The sequence below is a fragment of the Lepidochelys kempii genome, chromosome 5 (assembly GCF_965140265.1).
Source record: "Lepidochelys kempii isolate rLepKem1 chromosome 5, rLepKem1.hap2, whole genome shotgun sequence".
Lineage (NCBI taxonomy): Eukaryota > Metazoa > Chordata > Testudines > Cheloniidae > Lepidochelys > Lepidochelys kempii.
In genome coordinates, this window is record NC_133260.1 from 47,543,093 (window position 1) to 47,566,925 (window position 23,833).

The 23,833-nt window shown below is 40.3% G+C and overlaps 1 protein-coding gene across 8 annotated transcripts in view; it reads right to left on the reverse strand.

The window, feature by feature from the left end:
• Positions 1 to 1,577: 1,577 nt before the first annotated feature.
• Positions 1,578 to 23,833, reverse strand: part of SV2C (synaptic vesicle glycoprotein 2C) — a 213,967-nt gene continuing 191,711 nt past the window's right edge. For 6 of the 8 annotated variants that reach the window (XM_073344195.1, XM_073344194.1, XM_073344199.1 and 3 more), the window contains 2 exons: positions 10,824 to 10,995; positions 1,578 to 6,792 (listed from right to left, as the gene is read on the reverse strand). In XM_073344195.1, the coding sequence (XP_073200296.1) occupies positions 6,520 to 6,792; positions 10,824 to 10,995 (445 nt within the window). In that variant the 3' untranslated portion in view covers positions 1,578 to 6,519. Of the gene's footprint in view, positions 9,013 to 10,823; positions 10,996 to 23,833 lie in introns of all 8 variants that reach the window. The other 2 variants (XR_012158914.1, XM_073344196.1) reach the window with 2 other exon arrangements.

Genomic DNA, 23,833 nt, shown 5'->3' on the forward strand with positions numbered 1-23,833 from the left:
TTGTCAGTAAACAAATGGGTTACGCCACGTTAGGCTGGAGTGAGCTCAGAACCTGACCATGGATCCTTTATTGTTTCTGTAAGGCTCCATGCACACTCTTGGTGTATGCATACAATCCAAATGACAAAATAACAATAATAGATAATATTGTCAGCAGGGCAGTGGAGTGAAAGGCCTGCTGAGGATGGGCCGTACCATGCCTTACAGTTTGGGGTGAAATACTTCATATTCCAAGCCACAAAATGCTGCAGCCTCCTCTTACATACTGTATGGTTTCCAGATCTCTCACACATTGTATTGAAAGGTAGGCCGCTCTACACTGTACCAGTTTTACTGGCATAGGTGTACCAGTTCCGGGGCGTGATTTTTTCCCTCCAGTTAACTGACACAGCTATGCTGGCAAAAGCCTTAGGGCAGACAACAGTTATACTGGCAAAATAGTGCTTTTGCTGTACATCTTACTCTGGTTTAAGCAGTCTTTTAGTGATACAGGCCCACTCTCCCATAGATTGGTTGGCCAGGATAACTATCCTGGTATATCTATACCAGCAGACCCTTTCAAATGTAGACAAGGCATTCATGAAAATGAAGAGTGCTTTAAACCTCCATTCATAACTCTACATTATACTTGGCTTGTTTCATAAGTGAAGAATGTTATTCCTATTCTGGCACAAACAGAATAAACTGTGGTTGCCATGGGACTGTCCAAAGCCACATAGCCTCAACGGCTGGATTTTGCAGAAGGTGGTCGGATTTAGCTGAAAAGGTATAAATTCACTGACAGAATGACTTTTCTCTGTTGCCTACACAGCTGAAGCGATTCATGTGCTTGGTTTATTCCAGCATCGGTTTGGAATAATTTATAGTTGGAAATTTATTCCTGCGCCACCCATCTGAGATGCCAGAATATAAATAATAGAGCAATAAAAAAACAAACAAAACCAACCAAAACTTTTGACCAAATTTTGCTCTTTTTCAGGCTCTTTCAGCAGAGAGGCAAAAATGAGATGTAATTTCTGAAGTGCAGATATTTTGTGGCTTCTAGGATCCTGTGAAGCTACAGTTTAGTGTTTAAGTTGCTGTTAGTCTTTCAAATGCACAGATCATTACAGCTTTTGGTGATTTACTCTGTGCATAGTAGAGGGTAGGACTGGGCCCTTTGTATGAACACATACCCCTATTGTGCAGTTTATGTAGTGATAAGACCAGACTTCCTTTTGTGCCATTATATAGTATAAAGATATGGATCCCAGATGGCTGAATACAGAGGATCTTCACCTCCTGCAAACGTTAGCTTTTATTTTGTATCCTTGTTATATCAACTTACATTTCTTTCACGTTAGTAACTTGTTCCAGGTTTTCTTTTAACACTGTTTTGGATCTCTATCACCCAATATATATAATGGGCACTAAAGATGAAATACATACACAGGCATAACAACAGAGTACTAAAAATATGTTAAAAGTACCACACTGATTAAATCAAAGCCATTGTTTTCAGTATTTTGTGGCTATAACAAAGAATGCATCTTTAATTGTCAATACACCTGGTGTACATTCATTGCAAAGAACAACTCTTTATTGGAATATAGTAGAGCAAAAAATGCCCCTTTATTAATTTGATGTACATTAAATATCTTTGCATTTGTTACATGTATGATAGGTATTTGGCAGATAAATTTATACACACTTCCACATTTTATAGATTTATACTGTACATCGTCATCCTACACAGAGCATGCCCTTTCACAGTTATACAAACAGCTTTTCTCAGGGGACTTTATACACTTGGTCAAGCATTTTGGCAATCTGACACAGAGGAGCATGCCAGAAAGATGAGTTCACAATTGTACCAGCTGTACTTGGAATGAAAAATCCAGAAACCTGAAAGTGAGAATTTATCAATGCACACACATGCAAGCACATATATACAGTAGTGATAACTGTAACCCACATTACAGGAGATCATACAGAGCAGTAAAAAACCAAAAAGGTCAGGGCCATTGCCAAGATCTCAGTACAAAATTGTGGATCTGAAAATGAATGTGTGGAATGGAAATTTAACTTAAAAATCTTCGTACTTTATATACAATATATATACGTTGTCATGTTACAAAACACAGAATATCAGGGCACATAGACACACCATGTTTTGTATGCTAAAGACAGTGTGCCAAATTCTGCTCCCAGTTGCCTTGTTTCAACTCCATTACTTTTACTTGAGGTCTACTGGGGAAAATTAAGAGCAGAATTTTGCTCAGCATAAAGAAAGCACATACATTTTTTCTTTTGTTTTTGCTATTTTTTGGGATTTAGGAGACACAAATTAGTTACCAAGAATCAGCACCTTGACTATATCAGTAAATTATATTCAAGGCATGGAACTATATTTTCAGTGGGATGGTTATTTTTGTATACACCGGCCTGAAATTAACCCAGTGAAGTGTGAAGAAGAAATCATCCATTTTTGTTTGTTTACATGCCTTCACACGTCAAATATATTTGTGGCCACATATAAGTTACAATTTAATTTGTTAGACTTTTAACTCAAGACAGATGATAACAGCAAAATGCACATTTTGTAAACACATAAAATGACTGGAAAATAAAGTGAGCAGTTGATTCATGTGGTTTCTGACCAGGGATGATATTACAATGCAGTGTATTGGTTGAAACCCCGGTCACTTGCATGAGGACATCGAAGGTTAAAATTATTAATAGTTACAATCCATACATTGGTAGATTAAACCAACATGTTATAGAGAACTCCTCTCATCCCAAGACTCTGTAAAGAAGTTGCTTCCAATACTGCGTAACACAAGATCATGCATTTAACTGTTTTGTTTTTTTTTTTAATTTTTTTAAATTATACGAAAGCTCAGGTCTTAATCCTGTAAGCTGCTCCGTTGATTTCCATTGACTATATAGGCATAGAGGCTTGCCTTTATGGACCAACTTGCTGGATCAAGGCCTTAATCAGTAGGTGTATGCTGCTCTAGTTTTGGGGGAATTTTTAAAATGAAAGTATATTCTTCATGGTCATAGGTGAAATGCTACAGAAACCGGCCACCCCACTGGCTGGGATCCACACAGGGAGGGAGGAGAGAGCTCTAAGTTTCTTACAAAAACATTTTATTGTTAAAAAATATAACTATTTAAAGTTAATGTTTAACATCCTATGACTTTTTCTTCTAAATTATTTCATTTTCATGTTTGTTACATAGTTCCAATAATGATAAGGTCAGCAACGTTCATTGTAAACCTAAAGAGGCATTTTTCTTTTTTTAAAGAAAAACTACAAGAAACTGCAGGCTACAGTGTCCCACCACTGACATTTTCCCCCCCTCTGTATTAGAATATCCACTATTCACCAATGATGTTGTTGCATCAGCACTGCTGTGTGTTATTACTTAACAAAATGGTTCAGAATGAATTTGAGTCTCAAGTAAATCAGGCAATACGCATGATTCCCACCTATGGACATGTGGTGTTGTCTGTTTTAATTTCTTTTAAAAATGCCTTAGTTTTCCTGTACCAAACATGCTTTGTTCATTCTTGTGAGAATAGCACGCCCTTTTTTTCTGCTGACTCCTTAATTCTGCAATGCACAGGCACACACTCCCCGGAAACACATTGGAAAGAATGAAGTGGTTTGCATCTAGGGAAGAAGCATAATGAATGCCGGAGCTCTAGAAAGAACTCTCTCCACCCTCTTCCCTTTTGTGTGTGTGCTTTTTCAGACTGGCTTCACTTGAATAATAGCAGGAATAGTACTATACACCGCTCATTAGGGAGCTAGGTCTTTGTGAATGTTAATGATTAATTGAAAGACACCCTGGCAATGGCTCTGCTTCTAGTTGGTCAAAGAATGCTGATAAGAGCAGTGGCAAACAATTTAGCCATAAGAAGATTATTAGAACAGCAGCAGCTATGTCTGCAGGAACAATGAAAAACATACAGTACAGAAAGAAGACAGACATATTCCCATATATTACACAGAAGTTAATACGTTGAGATCCATATGGAACATTATTCAGAACATACTTTGCTTCGAAAAAGAAAAAAAAACCCAAGAATTTATACTGGATTTTGAATATTCTAGTGTGCTGAGTCACTGGAACACGTGTGACTGATACTTCTACATGGTTTGTTGCTTCACTGTTTAGCACAGCATGGTGGGGGAAGGATGCAGCTAAATCAAAGCTTACTCCTAAAACAATTACAGGCATTCTCTTTCAGTGACATAAAATGAATGGCAAACTAAGAAAGTACTTGGCACCACAGCAAAATTATGGATGATTAAGTAAAGAATTTTACTCAAGGAAATGAGTAGAGTGTATTGTGTATTCAAAGCATAATGCAGCAAATGGCAATCAATGGCCCTGAGAATGAAACTGCATTTAAAAAACATTTCGAATTAAGTTTTATAGTGTATAAAAATCTTACGCTTTTCGTACACACACAGAGGAGTGCGTGTGTGTGTACATGCATTTTCACCAACACTGTACAGTACATCTCCTTTACAATAAACAATACTCACGTAGCTGTATTATATCAGGGCAGTGACTAGAATTCAAAGAAAATTTACTGCAGAAAAAAACTAGGACCTGAACCATAGGTCTCTAACCTACTAGTTCTGACTTTTTTTGGTTTTGTTTTATTCTATTTCATAATCTCTCACTTTCTCTCTCCCCTCTTCTCTCCTCCCCCATCTTTTTTTCTTAATTGAGCAAATGTGGTCCAGTTGAGAATGAGAAACTGATCCTGCCACATTGCTTCAGCTGGAGATAGGCATGAATTTACCAGGTAGATAGTGGGATGCCAGACAAGTATAATGGGAGTGAGTTAGAAAGTGTGTGCAGTGATTGGCAGAGAAAAGCACTAGATGGCAGTTCTAGCTGGAGACACCCATGAAATGGAAGCAGGGCTACAGAACACAGATCCATAGAGCACCTGGCAGAGTGGTTTGCTCTCAGCAGTTTAGATGCAGTGATGTACAGTGTCCATTTATGGCATTGCCGTTTACGGTTGCACTGCTGGGGCTCATGGTTCAGATCTAGGGGTCCTGGATGCCCAGGCTATGGTAGGTGGCCAAACTTAGAAGTAAGAAGATGCGGGGATCTTTAGGATCCAAGAAGAAAGTAGCAGAGCTGACTGGCCATGGAGAGATCAAGTGAAACTGCAGTCCCCCACGTTGATCCTCCCTCTCATTACTAGACTGATGTCCCTGGTTATAGCCTGCAGCTCAGAGGAGGAACTGAAGGGGGAGAAGCTGACAAGATGCATAAGTCAGCTACTCCCAGATGCCCCCTAGGAAGTCTGTCCTATTAAATATATATCCATGGAGAAGGTGGGTGGGAGGGACAGTTCTATTTTGTGCTGAGTTACTCTTATCCAATGACCATCGTGGCTAAGCAATCCCTTTCCCGTCCTGAGATACTAGACTGTCCACAGGGGTATGGTGAGGAGAAAGTAACATGTACTAGACAATTCCACTATAGAGAAGATCATTAAAGCCCCAGTCCGAGAAAGCAACTGAATTTGTGATTTGTCCCACAAATCTACTCAGCCTTGAAAATAAGGGAGGCATGACAGGCTTCCCCAAAGTCACATTTTTGCTGCACTAGAGGAGTCTCAGCGCAGCAGATAATTTCACCCTACTTTATATAAATTTAGGTGAAAAAAGACTGCAGACAAACTCTACTTCCTTTTATTTTATTTGGGCTGGATGCAGCTCTGCACAAGCCGGTAAATGTGGAAATACATTAGTGTAAAACTGGTGTAAGCAAGAGAAGAATCAATCAGGCACACTGAGTCTTAGGCCTATGCCATGTTTACTGAACCTCTGGATCAAAGAAAAGTCCTGAAGTGGCCTGGAGTCCTCTCTAGTAATTTTAAGATTCTAGAGCAGGGTTAAATGTTGAAGGATCCTCCTAGATCCAAGAAAAGAAGTGGAGGAAAACAGATCACTGTAAGAAAAATAAAGGATAAAACAGTGACAGGCCCAAAAATGTTTTCCATAAACTGGTTAAACTGCACAAGCACACACCATGCTTGAAAGTTTTCAGAAAGATCAATTGGGCCACGTAGCAGACACCAGCAGGATGTTGTCAACCCGAGGACCATAATTTAATCACTCTCTTCTACAGAGCTTGAAAAGATCTACTACAAACTAATGCTTTCTAATTAGTTTGTCATTCTGCTTTTGTGTTACAAACTCACGTGTCTGACACGTGTTTGCCATATTGTGGCAAAAATCCAGTTTTGTGTTTATTTGCATGCTAAAGTATCTCTTTTGATACTGTTTGCAGTGTTGTGGTAGCCATGTTGGTCCCAGGATATTAGAGAGACCAGGTGGGTGAGACAATATCTTTTACTGGACCATCTTCTGTTGGTGAGAAAGACAAGCTTTAAAGTTTCAGGACCTGAAGAAGAGCTCTCTGGATATCAAAAGCTTGTCTCTTTCACCCACAGAAGTTGAGCCAATAAAAGATATTACCTCACCCACCTGCTCTCTCTTCATGCTGTGTTTCCTGAACTGATAGTAAAGGATCTTATTAACACGGGCTGACATTTGACAGTGAGTTTGGTGAACAGGAAGGCAGGAAACGCTGAGGAAAGTAGTCCTTCTGACTTGTTTTCTTCTGGAATTTGATTGCTGAGCATTTTCTCCCCACATTCTGGAGGAAGAGGAACAGCTCTGCTTGCACTTCCTGTATATGTGACCCACGGATTGTATGGTTTTGAGGATTCATTGTTAACCTTGTGTTTGAACTGTAGTTCCATTTCCAGCTAAATATAAAAAAATAAAATGTTATAAAAAAATAAAATGTTCAGGCAAGTTAGGCTAAAATAGTGCTGCCTTGGTTGGATAAGGGCGCTATGATAGGATGTATGTAACTGTTCCTGGCTGAATGAAGAAGTGTTTTAAAACCCTTCACTGGGGAAAGGGCTAAAGCCCAGCCAATAGAGACTGCCTGAGCTGTCAGGCCTAGAGAAAGGAGCTGACAGTTATGGCTCCATTAGGCTATGGGAAAGTGGGGCTGCCAGATATGCCTCAAAAGCGGGGCTGGCAGCTATATGAAAGTGAGGTTTCCAGGGGCGCCATGAAAGAAAAAGGGTGGGGCTTCTGGGAAAGAAGAATGAAACTTCCTCCCAAGTGGAGCTGAGCTTGGTGACAGTACCAGGGCACTTTCCATGATCTTCATTCACCACATCTAAAGGGATAAGTGGAGCTTCTGACAGGAGGATCTTTATTCCTTGATTATGGGTGTTAGTTAGGCCACCTGGATATTAAATGAACTTTCAGAGACTATCTGCTTCCCATGATGGAGTCAACTTGAAGGGCTGTTTTGCTTTAGCTTGTTTTCCCTCCTGGATTAAAGAAGTGTTGACCTCAAACCCAAAGGGTGGAGCATTGGCTTATTACTGGAGGATATAAGGAAATTAAAGACAATTGAGAGGAATAAGTGAGGAAATTTAGAAGAGGATTTTTGGAAGGCAAGTTAATTTGGAATCAGTAGAATGGTAGGATCAGGGAGAAGAAAGGAAAAAGTAAGAAGGGAGACTTGATAGATTTAATAGCCTGTTTGGAAATCTTGGGAATAACAGGGAGCAGGAGGCTGGGCAAGAGCTATCAGGTAAGGAGCTCTGGCATCTTTTCTTCTGTGACTAAAGGCTGTGTGATTGTCCTCAGTGAAGGCACTGGCTAGAACCAGGCACTATGAAGGCAGGCTTCCCTGCATCGCTGTGCCAGCCCACTTCAGTCTCGCCCTGCAGGACCCATGCAGTTCTAGTCCTAGCCCTCTCTTTCTACAGTTATAAATCTCTGACTACCTTGAACAAGCATTATCACTATGTTGAACCCTCTTAATTTTAAAGCAGAAAAAAGGCTAGAAATTGCATCTTCCTGCACAAATAACAAGGGCTTGAACTGAAAGAGAATCTCTGTTACCTCACAGCAGGATAAGGACTATGACACACAGATAAGTAGTTATGCTTTCATCCATTAGTGGGCTCTGGTACATTAACCTAAGCCAGTTTGGTTTGTTTTCTCTAATATGTACACACACAGTATATGGCATTTTCCTATGAAGCTGCATGTGATTGATCTTCTTCAACGAAGTAGAGTAACACCTGGATCTAAAGCCTCCAAAGGTCAAATACTGGTGCTCCAAGCGGCTGTACTACCAAGCCTCTGATTGTATGTACACAGCTACAATCATATTCTCTGCTCTGGCCCTCATAGCATAACACGTTGGGAATATGGAGGAGGGAAGGCTTACGCTTATTTTCTCTTTGTTCCTCTTCCCTTCTATTCTTCCTTTTCTTTTCCCTTTCTCTTCTCCTCCCTTCTTCCTTTGCTCTCCCTTCTTTTCCCACCCCCCATCTCACCTTTTTCGTGGGGGAGAGGGGCGGAGGAAGGGGAAGGCTCTTATAACATTCACTGGTATCCTGGAGCTGCATCCATGCACTCAGGTATTTTCTTTTTCTGTAGGCCAGTTTATATTGCTTGCCATAGCCCAGTCACACTATGTGCTCTAATGTTGGCTACACTGTATCGAGGCTGAGTCATGCATGAGGTGGCTATAAGCAAGAGATCTGAGATGTAGCCTAGATTTAGCAAAATCACCAGCAGTGTTGTGGATTATGGTGAAATAGCGGGGAGTTGTTGTTTTTTAACAGAAACTGAGCACATTTTTGAATGTAATGAGATTTTAGCATGGCAGCCCTGAATTGGAGCCCTCAGTAACTGATCCTTACTTTCCTATGTTCCCTCTTCCCCACACTGGTCATAGCGCTGCACATATGGAATTTAGTAATTCTTTAAAGTAACATGCAGAACTGAACACAACATACCGCTTGAAATAGACAGTGTGTGGTGCAAAAATGCTATTTACCACTGGTTGTTGATCATCACTCTAAATCTGTACAGAGGCTTCAGATTTCGAAACGAGATGTGCAATAAGTACAAGGCAGTCATCTGACGAAGGGATGACACAAGGGAGTGCCCTGAAAAATGAGCAAGCGAGCGAGAGAGAGCGAGATGCACACAGTGGCCAGAATTAGATACTATCCTAATTACAGGAAACTGCTTTTCACTAATGCTAAGGCTGTGACAAATAGATAAAATCCACGAGACTCAAAGCTAAGGCTAACATTCTGTTTTTTTTTGGAGGTGTGCAAGGCTGGGAGGACTAGGAAGTGTTAAATGATGAGATATTGTTAAGATTAATATTTGCAAATTCATGCCAATTGTATAAATTGATGGACTAAGAAAAGTTACTTTTTTTTAAAGTTTAGCAGTTGTAGGTAAATGATTTGGTTCCGGAGATTCTGATCATGTTAAACAGAGGCCGAAGTTAACATGTAGGAGGCACTCTTGATACAAAATATTTTTTCTAAACATTGTATGTCATCAAGGGAGTAAGAGTAGTAGGTTAAATAGCAAAAGCAGTTTTGTTAAAGCTGTTTACTATTCATACAGTCATTGGACTTTATTCTGCCTTAACTCACACTAGTTTCACATTCATAGAATCATAGAATATCAGGGTTGGAAGGGACCTCTGGAGGTCATCTAGTCCAACCCCCTGCTCAAAGTAGGACCAATCCCCAATTTTTGCCCCATATCCCTAAATGACCCCCTCAAGGATTGAACTCACAACCCTGGGTTTAGCAGGCCAAAGCTCAAACCACTGAGTTATCCCTCCCCATATTAGTGCAGGGGTCTCAAACTCAAATGACCACGAGGGCCACATGGGGACTAGTACATTGGCCTGAGGGCCACATCACTGACCCCCCACCCCCACCTGCTGCCCCGGCCCCGCCCCCCACTCCACCCCTTCCATGAGGCCCCGCCCCTGCCCCACCTCTTCCCAGCCCCCATTCCAACCCCTTCCCTGCATGTTTGAGACCCCTGCATTAGTGTAACTATTGACTAGAGTACAACTACTCATGGTTTCACCAAATCAGTTCAGACAAAGCCCTTGTTTTCTAAAATGCTCAGAAATTTCCAGACATCCAAGTGTTGGTATCTCTAAATACACTCTTGAGGATCAGCAAGCAGTGAAAGTGCTTCTTTTCCTATTCTCTTACTTTGGTCACCCATTACAAGCTTTGCTGTAGAAGGAGCTGTTTCTCAGCATAGACAGCTTTACTGTTATGATTGCAATTGTTATTCTTTACCCCTGATTGAATCTACATAAGATGGTTTCCTCTGAAAGAGGCATTGCCACTGCCAAAGCCTGCTGTGCCCTTTTCTGAGAAAGCAGGAAGTCCCTACTGCTTAAATATAGTCACACAACGTTAATATTCTCAGTACGGATTCAGAATATGCAGTTTCCTGTTTAATGCTGCATGCATTGATCTGTGTAAGATTGACATTTACTGCACCAATACTGTTAAATAATTGACTTCCTTGTCTGTATCACTACGGAAGCCAATGGTGTCATGGCAAAAATCTAGGACCTATTTTTTAATGTCCTAGATGTGACAATACACTTGCATTTTAAACACCTAGCTATGAGCACAGTTTTCTCTTCCTGAATATGTCTTTGAAAATGTTTCAAGAGGTAGCTTTGCAGTTTGAAAGATAAAAAGTATTAAACAGAAAAAATATGCAAAAGAAGGTGAAACTTTAAAACTTTCTTATGGAAGTTTCTAAACCTCTGTCACAGAAAAATATCTCGTTTTGAGTTAGATTTCTGCTATCTGATCACCATTCTAAAATCTGAAGCCTTTGCACCATTCAGTTAGGAGAGCTGACACTTGAAAGGAGAGGGAAATACATCATAAATGGCTTTTTTCCAGTTTTACATCAACACCTGGGTTCTTGTGTCAGGAAGTCGAAGTCCCACCAGACCTCCGCACACTAGAACAGTTGAAGCTAGAAGAATGGGGATTGCTTTGGTGATGCCAACAAGTGAACCAAATATTAAGTTTCCAAGTACAGCTGCTGCTTTGCATAGTGCGTTCAAAAAGCCAAAGCCTGTTGCCCTAAAAGAAAAAAAGAATAACATTAAACATGCTTGAAAAATTAAAGCCTTTGGGACAGATCCTGAGTGGGGGTAAATCAGAGTAGCCCCATTAACTTCAGTGGAGCCATCCCAATTTACATCAGCTGAGAATCTGGCCTCTTGATTTTATAGTGTGCCAACAAAACAAGGGGACAATCATCTTTGTATGGGGAACAGAAAGCTTTAATTTCCTCCAGCTGGCACACCTGATCAAACAGTACTTGGTAGAAATGCTCATATGATCTCAGCCTTGTATAATAATGAACATTAAGACTTTGGACATGAACCAAATGGGGGCTTGAAAAATGGGTCTTGGGCTGGAGGTGAGATGTAAGGGTATGACTACACTGCAAAGAAAACCCCACAGCACCGAGTCTCAGAGCCTGGGTCAACTGACCCGGGCTTGCGGGTGCGGCTATAAAATTGCAGTGTAGCCACTCAGGCTCGGCCTGGAACCTCAGCTCTGAAAGCTTGCAAGCAGGGAGGGCCTCAAAGTACAGGCTCCAGCCCCAGCCTGAACCTCTACACTGCTATTTTCAGCCCCGCAGCCCAAGTCCCCGGAGTCTGAGTCAATTGACCCAGGCTCTGAGATTTGGTGCCACAGGTTTTAATTTGAAGTGTAGACATGCCCCAAGAGATTCTGCAGGACAGGGAAGGGAGGTGGTTTGCTAGCTGAGAATCTAACAAAAATGCATCTGAGTGGACATTGCTTTATGGAAACATATTCTATGATCCTATTAATATTCGGTATCAAAGTCCAAAAGTAACTAACTAGTCTGCTTAGCTGATGACAAGGTTAAAACTAGATATGTTCTGCAAACTGCTTTGATTTTAATAAACCTTATTTAATCATGAATATATCTTATGGAGACTGTTACTTAGGTAATTTTGCACAGGATGTCCCAAAGAGAACAAAACCTCTAATAGAAACAAAAAAAGGCAAAGAGTATCAGAAGTGTTAGTTAATATGGGTTTGGACAGAGGTGTCCTGTGTCATCAGGGGCTTCAGTCAGAGGAACACAAGGGTGAAGCCTGATGGCCAAGAAGACGACACTGTAGTGGGATGTTGTACAAATGCTGAAGTCAACAATCTTCTTTTCCAAGAATTCTTATGGGACAAAAATCATAAATGTTGATATCTATTGTTTCCACATTAGCTCTGTGAATTATGCACTTTCTGAACTCATGACACACGATCAGTCTTGCTGTGTGATTATAACCATCATTGCTATATTAGACCCTTGGCATGTACTCTAGTGCCCACAGGTCACTTGCAGCCAACAGCTGTGTTTTATGATTCCCCTGCAACCTTTAAAATACTTGGACTTTAGCAAAATATTGTTCCATTTGATTAAAGTATTGATTATTCTTTTTTATGCAACACATAGTGCCCCTTTAACATACCACACTAGGGAAAAAAACTCAGTGATATGTCTACGGGGAAAAGAGGCAGGCGGATTGGAAGCAGAAGCTATCAAGAGATACTGCTTGAGAGGGTAAGCAGGAGAGTCCTGGGAGGCCCACTTCGAGTGGCCACCAAATCTAGGAATTGTACCTTTTGTCCCTTAGGTGGCTATTACTCTGGTATGTAAGCATTGCCTGCAGCCAGAGAGTCTGCTGAGAATTATGCTTGAGAGGAGAAACTAAAATGCCTTGGAACCTTTGAGGCTGCAAGATTTGTGGCACAAGAGAGGGAATAGTGCAGACCTGTGAGACTCAGTTTTTAAGTGAGGAAACTGAGGAAGCCCTGTAAATATATTACCCAAGAAGCTATTGAAACCCGCTGACTGAGAGATGGACCAAAGAATCTACTGCAATGTTGCCTGAAAAGCTGCTAAAGCCACTGCCTACTGAGGAAGCCCTAGGAATGATAATCACATGATTACCTGGTCTGTTCATTCCCTCTGGGGCACTTGACATTGGCCACTGTCGGAAGACAGGACACGGGGCTAGATGGACCTTTGGCCAATATGGCCATTCTTATATTCTTAAAAACTGTTGAAAAAACCAATTAAGGGGAGGACTATGGGAACCTTGGGAGGCTGGCAGCTCAACCGGTGCTAGTTCTGAGCTAAAATATAGCAGCACAGTCAGGGATAGCATGGGCAGCAGCTTGGGCTAGCCTCCTGAGTACAAACCCGCCTGGACCCCCGGATACGTGCTTGGACAGCTAGCCTGAGCCACCGCCCGTACTACTGCCGGCCACACTGCTATATTTAGTGCACTGGCTTGAGCAGAGCTAGTGCATGTCTGTCTACCCATGATGGGAAGCCCATTCCCAGCTGCAATGTAGATGTACCCTTAGAGGGGTCCTAGAGAGCAGGATGTGATTTTCTCTATCTCTCCAGGAGAGTCTATGTTGTAAGGTGAGGCTCACAACGAGGGGAGTGCCATAGTGCAAAATAGGGCATCATAGAATATCAGGGTTGGAAGGGACCTCAGGAGGTCATCTAGTCCAACCCCCTGCTCAAAGCAGGACCAATCCCCAATTTTTGCCCTAGATGGCCCCTTCAGGGATTGAACTCACAACCCTAGGTTTAGCAGGCCAATGCTCAAACCACTGAACTATCCCTCTCCTGCATCAGTATAGTGGTATTTGAAGGAAGTTGACTGGTACAAGGAGGACCTTTTGGACGAGCCGTATCTCCAGTCTGACTGGTGCTGGCGGCAATTGTGGTGAAGGCAGAGAGCTTGATTGGTACTGGGAAGAGTATCATGGTAGAAGAAAAGGATTGATTAGTAAGAGAAGTGGGTATTGTTTCATTTTTGTCTTTATTTATGCACAGAATATAACCCTAAAGATATATAATTTATTTGTTATGATCAGTACTTATAGATAGATAGATATGGGCTGTCAAGTGATTTAAAAAATTACTTGTGATTAATTGCGCTGTTAAACAATAGAATACCATTTACTTTAAATATTTTTGGATGTTTACTACATTTTCAAATATATTCATTTCAATTACAACACAGAATACAAAGTGTACAGTGCTCAGTTTATATTTATTTTTTATTACAAATATTTACACTGTAAAAAACAAAAAAATTGTATTTTCAATTCACCTCATACAAGTACTGTAGTGCAATCTCTTTATCATAAAAGATGAACTTACAAATGTAGCATTACGTACAAAAAAACTACATTAAAAATAAAACAATATAAAACTTCAGAGCCTACAAGTCCACTCAGTGCTACTTCTTGGTCAGCCAGTCACTCAGACAGACAAGGTTGGTTACAATTTGCAGGAGATAATACTGCCTGCTTCTTGTTTACAATGTCACATGAAAGTGAGAACAGGTGTTCACATGGCACTGTTGTAGCTGGCGTTGCAAGATATTTACGTGCCAGATGCACTAAAGATTTATATGTCTCTTCATTCTTCAATCACCATTCCAGAGGACGTGTCTATCCTGATAATGAATTCTGCTTGATAACGATTCAAAGCAGTGTGGACTGACGCATGTTCATTTTCATCATCTGAGTCAGATGCCACCAGCACAAGGTTGATTTTCTTTTTTTGTGGTTTGGGTTCTGTAGTTTCCGCATCAGTGTGTTGCTCTTTTAAGACTTCTAAAAGCATGCTCCACACCTCTTCCCTCTCAGGTTTTGGACAGCACTTCAGATTCTTAAACCTTGAGTCGAGTGCTGTAGCTATTTTTAGAAATCTCACATCGGTACCTTCTTTGCATTTTGTCAAATCTGCTGTAAAAGTGTTCTTAAAATGAACAACATGTGCTGGGTCATCATCTGAGACTGCTATAACATGAAATATATGCAGAATGTGGGTAAAACAGAGCAGGAGACATACTGTACTCCTTGCAGGGAAGAATGTAACAAATTTAATTGATGCATTATTTTTTTTAATGAGCATCATCAGCATGGAAGCCTGTCCTCTGGAATGGTGGCCAAAACATGGAAGGGGCATACGAATGTTTAGGATATCTGGCATGTAAATATCTTGCAACGCCGGCTACAAAAGTGCCATGCGAATGCCTGTTCTCACTTTCAGGTGACATTGTAAATAACAAGCAGGCAGCATTATCTCCTGTAAATGTAAACAAAATTGTTTGTCTTAGCAATTGGCAGAATAAGAAGTAGGACTGAGTGGACTTGTAGGCTCTAAAGTTTCCCACTGTTTTGCTTTTGAGTGCAGTTATGTAACCAAAAAAAATCTGCACTTGTAAGTTACACTTTCATGATAAAGAGATTGCACTTCAGTACTTGTATGAGGTGAATTAAAAAAATGCTATTTCTTTTGTTTATCATAGTGCATATATTTGTAATAAAAAATAATAATATAAAGTGAGCACTGCGCACTTTGTATTCTGTGTTGTGATTGAAATCAATATTGAAAATGTGGAAAAACATCCAAAAATATTTAATAAATTTAAATTGGTATTCCATAGCTATAAGCACAATTAATGCAATTAATATTTTGAGTTAATCACATGAGTTAACTGCAATTAATTGACAACCCTAATTTTATATATATATTTATATGCATACCTACACACACATATGCACTTGTTGTAGCTTCCACTAGTGTCCGAAAGCCAAAAATTTGCCCAAAAGATTATGAACACTGAGAAAAACAATATTTATGAAGCAATAACATAATCCTTTTCTGTCAACAGGTCTCAGCCTAAATGCAGTAAAAGCTAACTGAATAAGAGTTAACAGAACCAACAAAAGAATATAGATCTAGTTAATGCAAATTTAGACACATGTCTAGACATTAAATCTTTGGAAGGGCAATGCTAAGGAACATATGGGGATACTTTTTATATTACTCTGTAGAGGTAAATTGCTTCACAGATGATATCTGCTTACATCATCTAGTTATAACAAGGGCCTGCATATAATTTCCTGAACATTTGGAACATTTATTTTCATATCCTGTGCTCTACAACGAGCACATTCCAAACCTGCAGTATATTCCGGGCCTGTTATCAGGTGGATGTCTCTGTATTTTAACTCAGACATGAAGGTACTTTTTAAATATGGTATGTCATATATTTGAACTAAATTGGTGCAGAATTCAGGTACTGAAAAAACCCAGCTCTTTTTTTGCAAAAAACTAATTGGCATAGTCAAACTTTCGCAACTGGATGGTGCTGCTAATTTTGTGATCTCATTAACGTTGTCAAATGATCATAAAGAGAGATGAATAAGACGGTTAAAATAAGCCCATTTTTCTTTGTCCTTGACTGTTTCGAGGTTTTAAAGCAAAGACCCCTGTAGTAAATGCAATCTTTTGGTCTTTAAGCAGTCTCCATGCATAAAATGTTGCATGAAATACCATGTTGTTAATTGTGACCAGGAACAAAAATAAGATGTTCAAAAGAATGAAGAAAAATGTCTGAATAATGTCGTCCTTTCTTGCTGCATCTGAACAGTGTTCTATTTTCAATCACCTCTGATCGCTGACTTGAACCTTGAAACTATGGGTCTGACTGTTCGTGCCATGTGCACCAATAAACATGAACAAGAGTTTCGATGCTCAAGGAAAGCAGAGTCAGACCCTACAGCTTTAAAATACAAACGTATCTGTTAAAATATTTGAGATTCAAATCAATTATATCCCATATTAATACTTCCCTTCACTGCACCCATAACTCATTCTAGGAAGACAGAGGCACTGCGAAATGTTGTATGTATCTGCCCTAATCCCCAGGCACAACAGGGCACAGTCTTGCCCCTGTATCTCTGTATAGCTGCAATCCTTGCTTCTGTGCTTCAAAGAGATGAAATGTACTGACATTCTAAGAATCACCAAGGAAACTTGTTTCAGAGTAGCAGCCGTGTTAGTCTGTATCCGCAAAAAGAAAAGGAGGACTTGTGGCACCTTAGAGACTAACAAATTTATTTGAGCATAAGCTTTTGTGAGCTACAGCTCACTTCATCAGATGCATTCAGGAAACCTGGTGAATCATCAAAGCACTCAGTGTGGATTGAAATGCAGATGCCTGAAGGCATGAAGTCTTTACCAAACATTGTACCAATCGGCACTATATTGATCAGTTAATGGGCAAATCATTGGCACAAACTCCTGTTTTCTGACTCTATGTGAGGAATTAGCTGTGTGATTCCCATTAGGGACCGGGGAAGTTATTAGTCAGAATCCTGTGCAGAGCTTAGAAAATTGACAGGAACACATCACATCAATACTGATAGTGCAGTGGGGTGGATTTGTTCAACTCTTGAAAAATTATTTATTTTATATCTTTTAATAATAATAGAATAACAATATGGGGGTGTGACAGGTCTGCCAATGCAGTGGCAGTTAGAAGGTAGGTTTTAATTCTGGTGCAAGGGAGGCCTGGTTTAGTTAAGCCATGACAAAGGGAAATGGCTTCCTTTAGCCAAAGTCGCAAATGAAAAAAGTGGCTAAAAATGGGAGGTTAGTGACCCAAGCCTATAGATCACCAGAGCTCTTTCCCTGAATGCCATGTATATTCTTCTGTGGGTCAGGTACTTGTACCATTAAACTTAATGGTCTGGCCTTGCAGCCGTAGCACCTAGTGACTGTATCTTCCTGAAATCCCAGCAGCATTTGAAGGGGCACCTGTCTATACAGGCTAGGGATTGGACACTTTAGTTTCCAGACCCAGTGCCAGGTTCCATCCACGTCTTCACATAAGACTATGAATAGCATTATCGTGGCTCCCCGAAATATATGTGAGAAGATATAATGGAAGCTAGCAGTTTTTCCTCAATATGCTATGGCCAATCTTCTAACGTTAACAACTCAAGCATGTCCGTTTTTTCCTCCCTTTCACATTAGGGCACAGTTTCATGTCCTAGACTAACAAGGTGCAAAATTTTACCCACAAGTAGGACCACAGAATTTGCCTTTCTGCATCAGATTAATGGTTCATCAAGGACAATTGTATAGTCAGGTTATAAATCCCTGAAATGTGATCATTTCACCACTGAACATGGAAGTATAGAATTGGAGATATAAGAAAAGGAATTACAGTCCGAGAATTAGAGGTCCTAGATTTTTACATCCTTGATGCTAAAGAGTGAGAGGGAGGGAGGAAGGGGAGGAGATAGACACTCTGACAAGTACCTAGATAACTAGATCAAGTGAGTTAATAAAATCCATGTGCTTTTTACAAAAAGTTTTTCCAGCTGAGTTTATCTGAAGTCATCTGCTGGACAGGACAAGTGCAATTCAGCAGAGGGAATGATCAGAATTATATTACATATGAATCCTCCTTGAGATCATATCTGAAACAAAAACATACAGCAGTAGCCTAAAAATAAAGACAGCAAAGAAAGACTTGTGAGGGTTTTAGCCAGGAGAACAGGTTCAAAAATTCCACTACTCTGCCTGTGTTGGGGTGGAGCAGAACAGAATACAAATAAAAAATATGAGTAGAAGAGTCAGAGTGGTGAACAGACGTTCTAGGTGACTGTACCTGCTACTAGTGTGGGGGAGAGGAGAAAATTCCAGTATAGTTTTAGATCATTCATGTGCTTTTATAATTTTGTAAGGCCACCAGATACTCTGGTGATGGATGTGAAATAAATGGAGCAGACAGAGAATAGCAGACTAGATATCTTTGCAGCATTGAGGAAGAGACTTTAGTATGAATTGATGAGGAATCATAACCCCAGTAATTAGGAAGTGAATTAGTTACAGTTCAACACACAAAGGAATGAGTTCACTATTGGAATGCCTGCACCACTGGGAAAGAAGAGGGAAGAAACTTGGGCAATTTCTGAGGCATTTTATGTCATAAGAAAACAAACATGAGTTTCAACAGAGTGCAGTTGAACCACATCCACAAGATGGCGGTAGAAAATAACTGCCAGGAAGTGTACTGTGAATCAGTGACTGCAAAGCTATGTCAGAGAAGAATACAAAATTTCTCTTCTGACAGCAACAACAGTACAACATAGGGTTTAAAATATCCTGTGGATGATGTTTATCATTCTGGGGGAGTTCTCCAGGCTCAGAAAGGGAAACGAAGTATGGGTGCACTGAGCAGTAAGTAGATCTGTAATTTTTCATTTTTGACCGAACTCTATGCACTCTTTTCAAATGCTTTGGGAAAAAGCAGGATGTGATGACTGCATTTTAAAGTACATTGTGAACTCTAAATTAGCTGGCCAAGATCAAAATCCAGATGTCTGGCAGCTCTAGTGAAGTTAATGAACTGTTGGGTTACTTGATCTAATGTGACCGGAAGGAGGTACAATGAGATGACCATACTGATCAGTCTTATTCCAAAGTCCACTTAGGTTTGGCTTATTTATCTGGTCACAGCTACTCCTGGGTGAGAGTTCTAACTTCTAATCCTGGTGCTCCCCAAACTCGTTCACAAGAAGCTGTTGTCATTTAGATGAATGTAGCAATTGAATTTTAAAGTAAGAAAATCTTCCTAAGAGACTTTTAGCCCTATTCCATTCAAATGTGTATTACAAATAGAGCTGGTTGCCTGTGCAACCCTAATTCTACCTCGTCGTGCATCTGCAGTATGGTACAGTCTTTCATCACTTGACTGCATTCTATTTTTTCCCACAGGTCCCCTACCCGATCCAGTGTACAGTGCACATGGACCTGCTCTGGAGATAAATCAGGGCTGTACAATGAAGGACACTGTTGTCTGTAGGACCCCTACCTCATTTGCTGACCATACTGTGCCTCAGTTCCCCCTGTGTGAAAAGGGGACAATAATACCACCGTGCCTCACTGGGATGTTGTGAAGATTAATTAATTAATGATTGCAAAGAACTAAGAAACTACAGTAGAGCACCTTAAGGGGAAAAAAAACCATGGGGAAATTAATAATTCCGTAGGCAGTGCAGGGTTTGGATGGTGTGCAGTAAATAATGCCTGGAACCACATGCTAAATAAAGATAAAAGAAATATTGGATAGCATGCTCAGTGAGGGAACACTGTCCATCCTGTACACTGAATGAGTCAGGGTCCCATCAGAAAAATAAATATAAGGGGCAGATTCAAGGTTGCTAAGCAACCTTAATTCTGGCATTTCCAAACTTGTGAGTGCTTGACTTTGCAACCTTAATAATGTTCTTTTAACATAATTTTATTTTGTGTAATTGAGATACAATTCTGATAAGAAAAAATCTCATGGAACAGAGGGAGAAATATTTTGAGATTGCATGAAAATACAAGGCAGCACTTTCCTTGTCAATTAATCTGGGAAGATCTTAAGGGTTCAGAACCTATATTTCTTAAATGTGTGGAAGAGAGAAGGTTTGGGAGGACCTCAAGTGGCTGTAGGTTGATTTGGGCCAGATACTACAGGGACTGAGAGTCTGAGACTAATCAAAGGCTTTCTAGAACCAGTCTCTTGGCTGAGCAACCCATCTTGAAGGAAGGTAATGCTCAACATGTGACTATCTTTAATGACCTGTTTTATGCTGTTAGAAACTGGACTAATGCAGAAAATAAACTGTTATAAACTGGACTAATGCAGCTAATCATTATTGTATTGTACAAAAATGTGTGTATAAAGCAGTAAAGAAAAACCCAGAAGTATCAGTCACTGTTGTGTACATTTAAAATCCTAATGAGAGAATAGGCGTATCTCCTATTTCACATTCTATGTAGTCTCTTATATTTGCAGTTGAACAGCTCTGATGAAGATTTATTCTGTATGTCCAGACAAAAAGTATGAAGATTGAGTTAGTACATAGCAGTCATTTAGGACAAACTGCACTAAATGGAGTATTGTAATTACCTCAAACCCAAGCATTAGAAAACCCAGGAAACTCACAGTTAAGGTTAAACTTAAAAGAAATCTAAACATGTTAAGGTTCACAAATGCAGTTAGGTTACTGAAACAACCCACACTCTATCCTGTAGTCATACCAACACAGGGAAAAATTAAAAAGATGTCACTGTATGTCATGTACATTGATTATTTTAAAAATTTACATCCAATATGTTAAATTGTACTACAAGTAATTTATGTATGAAACATCTAACCTATTAACCCTCATGACATTGGCAAATTGTCAGGAGTGGGGTCCAGCTAGCTTCTAAGACCTATTGAGGAGCTGTGCTGGAAGGAAGGGAGGGGTTCTTGGGTTGGATCACTTGCCTATGTTAAGCCTCACCTCCCACAGCTGGAAAACACCTGCTTTTTTTCTAGCCCACTCTCCAGCTGCACCTTGCTTTCCTCTGGTTCCTGACCTCTCCTACAGGCAGGGAAACAGCAGAGAAAGCAGTGCACAGCTGGTAGTGGTAAGTAACTGATAATATAGGACAGAATGGCTCCATGCAGGGGAGAGGGCTGGCAATCAGGAAGAGGCAAGACAGTACCTTAAGACTCTCAGCCAATTTTGGACTGGGCCTGTGTGCTAGTGTGCAGTCAGGTGAGAGTAAAGGAGCATTAGGAAGATCTGAGAGGTCTCAGAGGGACAGGGAAAGGGTAATCAGAACCAGGGATGGAGGCAGGGATGGAAGAGTCGGGGGAAGGAAGGATGAGAGAACAATTATTTGGAAGGTTCTAAAGGTTAAGAAACTCTTTATGATGATCTAGAGACTGATACACGATAAGGGTACATGTGAAGTCTACAGATAAATATTTACCTAATAGACTATAACAGAAAGAATTGGTATGTCAGCCTGTGTTGTGTCAATTGTGTCAGCCTGTACTTGGATGTCTTCAGTGTTGTTGTAGCTGTGTTGGTCTCCCGTAAATGAGAGAGACAAGGTGGGTGAAGTAATATCTTTTATTGGACCAACTTCTGTTTGTGAAAGAGAGAAGCTTTCAAGCTCCACAGAGAAGAAGAAGAGCTCTGTGGAGCCTGAAAGCTTGTATTTTGAAGAACATTTTGGAAAGTGCATTTTTGATGACTCAAAATTCCCAGGGCACTAACCCACATTGTGAGACATGATCTATTAAATAACTGATAAAGTTTGAACTATTAGAATTAAAATATTGTCTTTATACACCAACTTCTAATACAAAATAATAAATTATGCAGCATCTAGCACATATTTGGTGCTATATAAATAATAATTGCTGTAATAATATTTTCTTTGAATCATACACTCATCCACACACTCAAACACACACCTGATCTTTCAGCTAGAACACTGTTTCTGATTGCTCCTCTGTAGTTCCATCTGACTCCCATAACATATACCAGCAGCTCATATAATAGAATCATAGGACTGGAAGGGACCTCGAGAGGTGATCTACTCCAGTCTGTAGACTCATGGCAGGGCTAAGTATTATCTAGACCATCCCTGACAGGTGTTTGTCTAACCTGTTCTTAAAAAATCTACAATGATGGAGATTCCACAACCTGCCTAGGCAATTTATTCCAGTGCTTAATCCCCCTGACAGTTAGGAAGTTTTTCCTAATGTCCAACCTAAACCTCCCTTGCTGCAATTTAAGCCCATTGCTTCTTACCCTATCCTCAGAGGTTAAGAAAAACAATTTTTCTTCCTCCTCCTTGTAACAACTTTTTACATACTTGAAAACTGTTATCCTGTCCCCTCTCAGTCTTCTCTTTTCCAAACTAAACAAACCCAGTTTTTTCAATCTTCCCTCATAGGTCATGTTTTCTAGATCTTTAATCATTTTTGTCACTCTTCTCTGGACTCTCTCCAATTTGTCCACATCCTTCCTGAAATGTGGCACCCAGAACTGGACACAATACTCCAGTTGAGGCCTAATCACCGCAGAGTAGAGTGGAAGAATTACTTCTCGCTTCTTGCTTACAACACTCCTGCTAATACATCCCAGAAGGATGTTCGCTTTTTTTGCAATAGCGTTACACTGTTGACTCATATTTAGCTTGTGGTCCACTATGACCCCCAGATCCCTTTCTGCAGTACTCCTTCATAGGCAGTCATTTCCCATTTTATATGCGTACAACTGATTGTTCCTTTCTAAATGGAGCACTTTGCATTTGTCCTTATTGAATTTCATCCTATTTACTTCAGACCATTTCTCCAGTTTATCCAGATCATTTTGAATTTTAATCCTATCCTCCAAAGCACTTGCAATCCCTCCCAGCATGGTATTGTCCGCAAACTTTATAAGTGTACTCTCTATGCCATTATCTAAATAATTGATGAAGATATTGAATAGAACCGGACCCAGAACTGATCCCTGTGGGACCCCACTTGCTATGCCCTTCCACCAGGCTTGTAAACCACTGATAACTACTCTCTGGGAACTACTCTCAGAGAACACTTACTTCCCACAGGAGTCTAATTACTTCAGTGGTTTTTGGATTAGGTCTATAGTCCCTCTTTAGAAGTTGTACTTCTTCTCTGCTCATGGTTTCCTAGGCAATGTAGATGGAACCCCAGAGCCCATGGAGCCTCATAAACAGGCAAAGGGTAGGTGTCACTACAGGGAGAGAGGGATCACAGACAGGCAGGAATTGGCACGGGAACACACTGAGAGGGGAAGAGGTGGCCAGTTACAGGAAAAGGAGCAGCAAATTGAGTCCACGCAAGTGTTACTTTTCACATAACTCTGCAACCATAGGGCCAGCCCTGCATATAAATAACCCAGAAAGCCACTGTTAGGGCCACATTTCCAAAAGTGTTCCTACTCAACGGCTCCCACGACCAGCTACAGGTGGTGCTGGGAGCTGAGGTCTTGTGAAAATCTTGCCCTTAGTATATATTGCGAATGGCCAGTCAAAGATCAGCAGATTCTACCAACCAGCCTTTTTATGTAATATAAAAATATTTGCTCTCTGGTTGAGCCCTTGTACAATAAATTTCAGCTGGAAATCATCTTTTGTGGTGGAACTGTGGGCAAGTGTTATTGTGTGTCAATTGTTTTAAAGGGACAAATAGGAAAACTC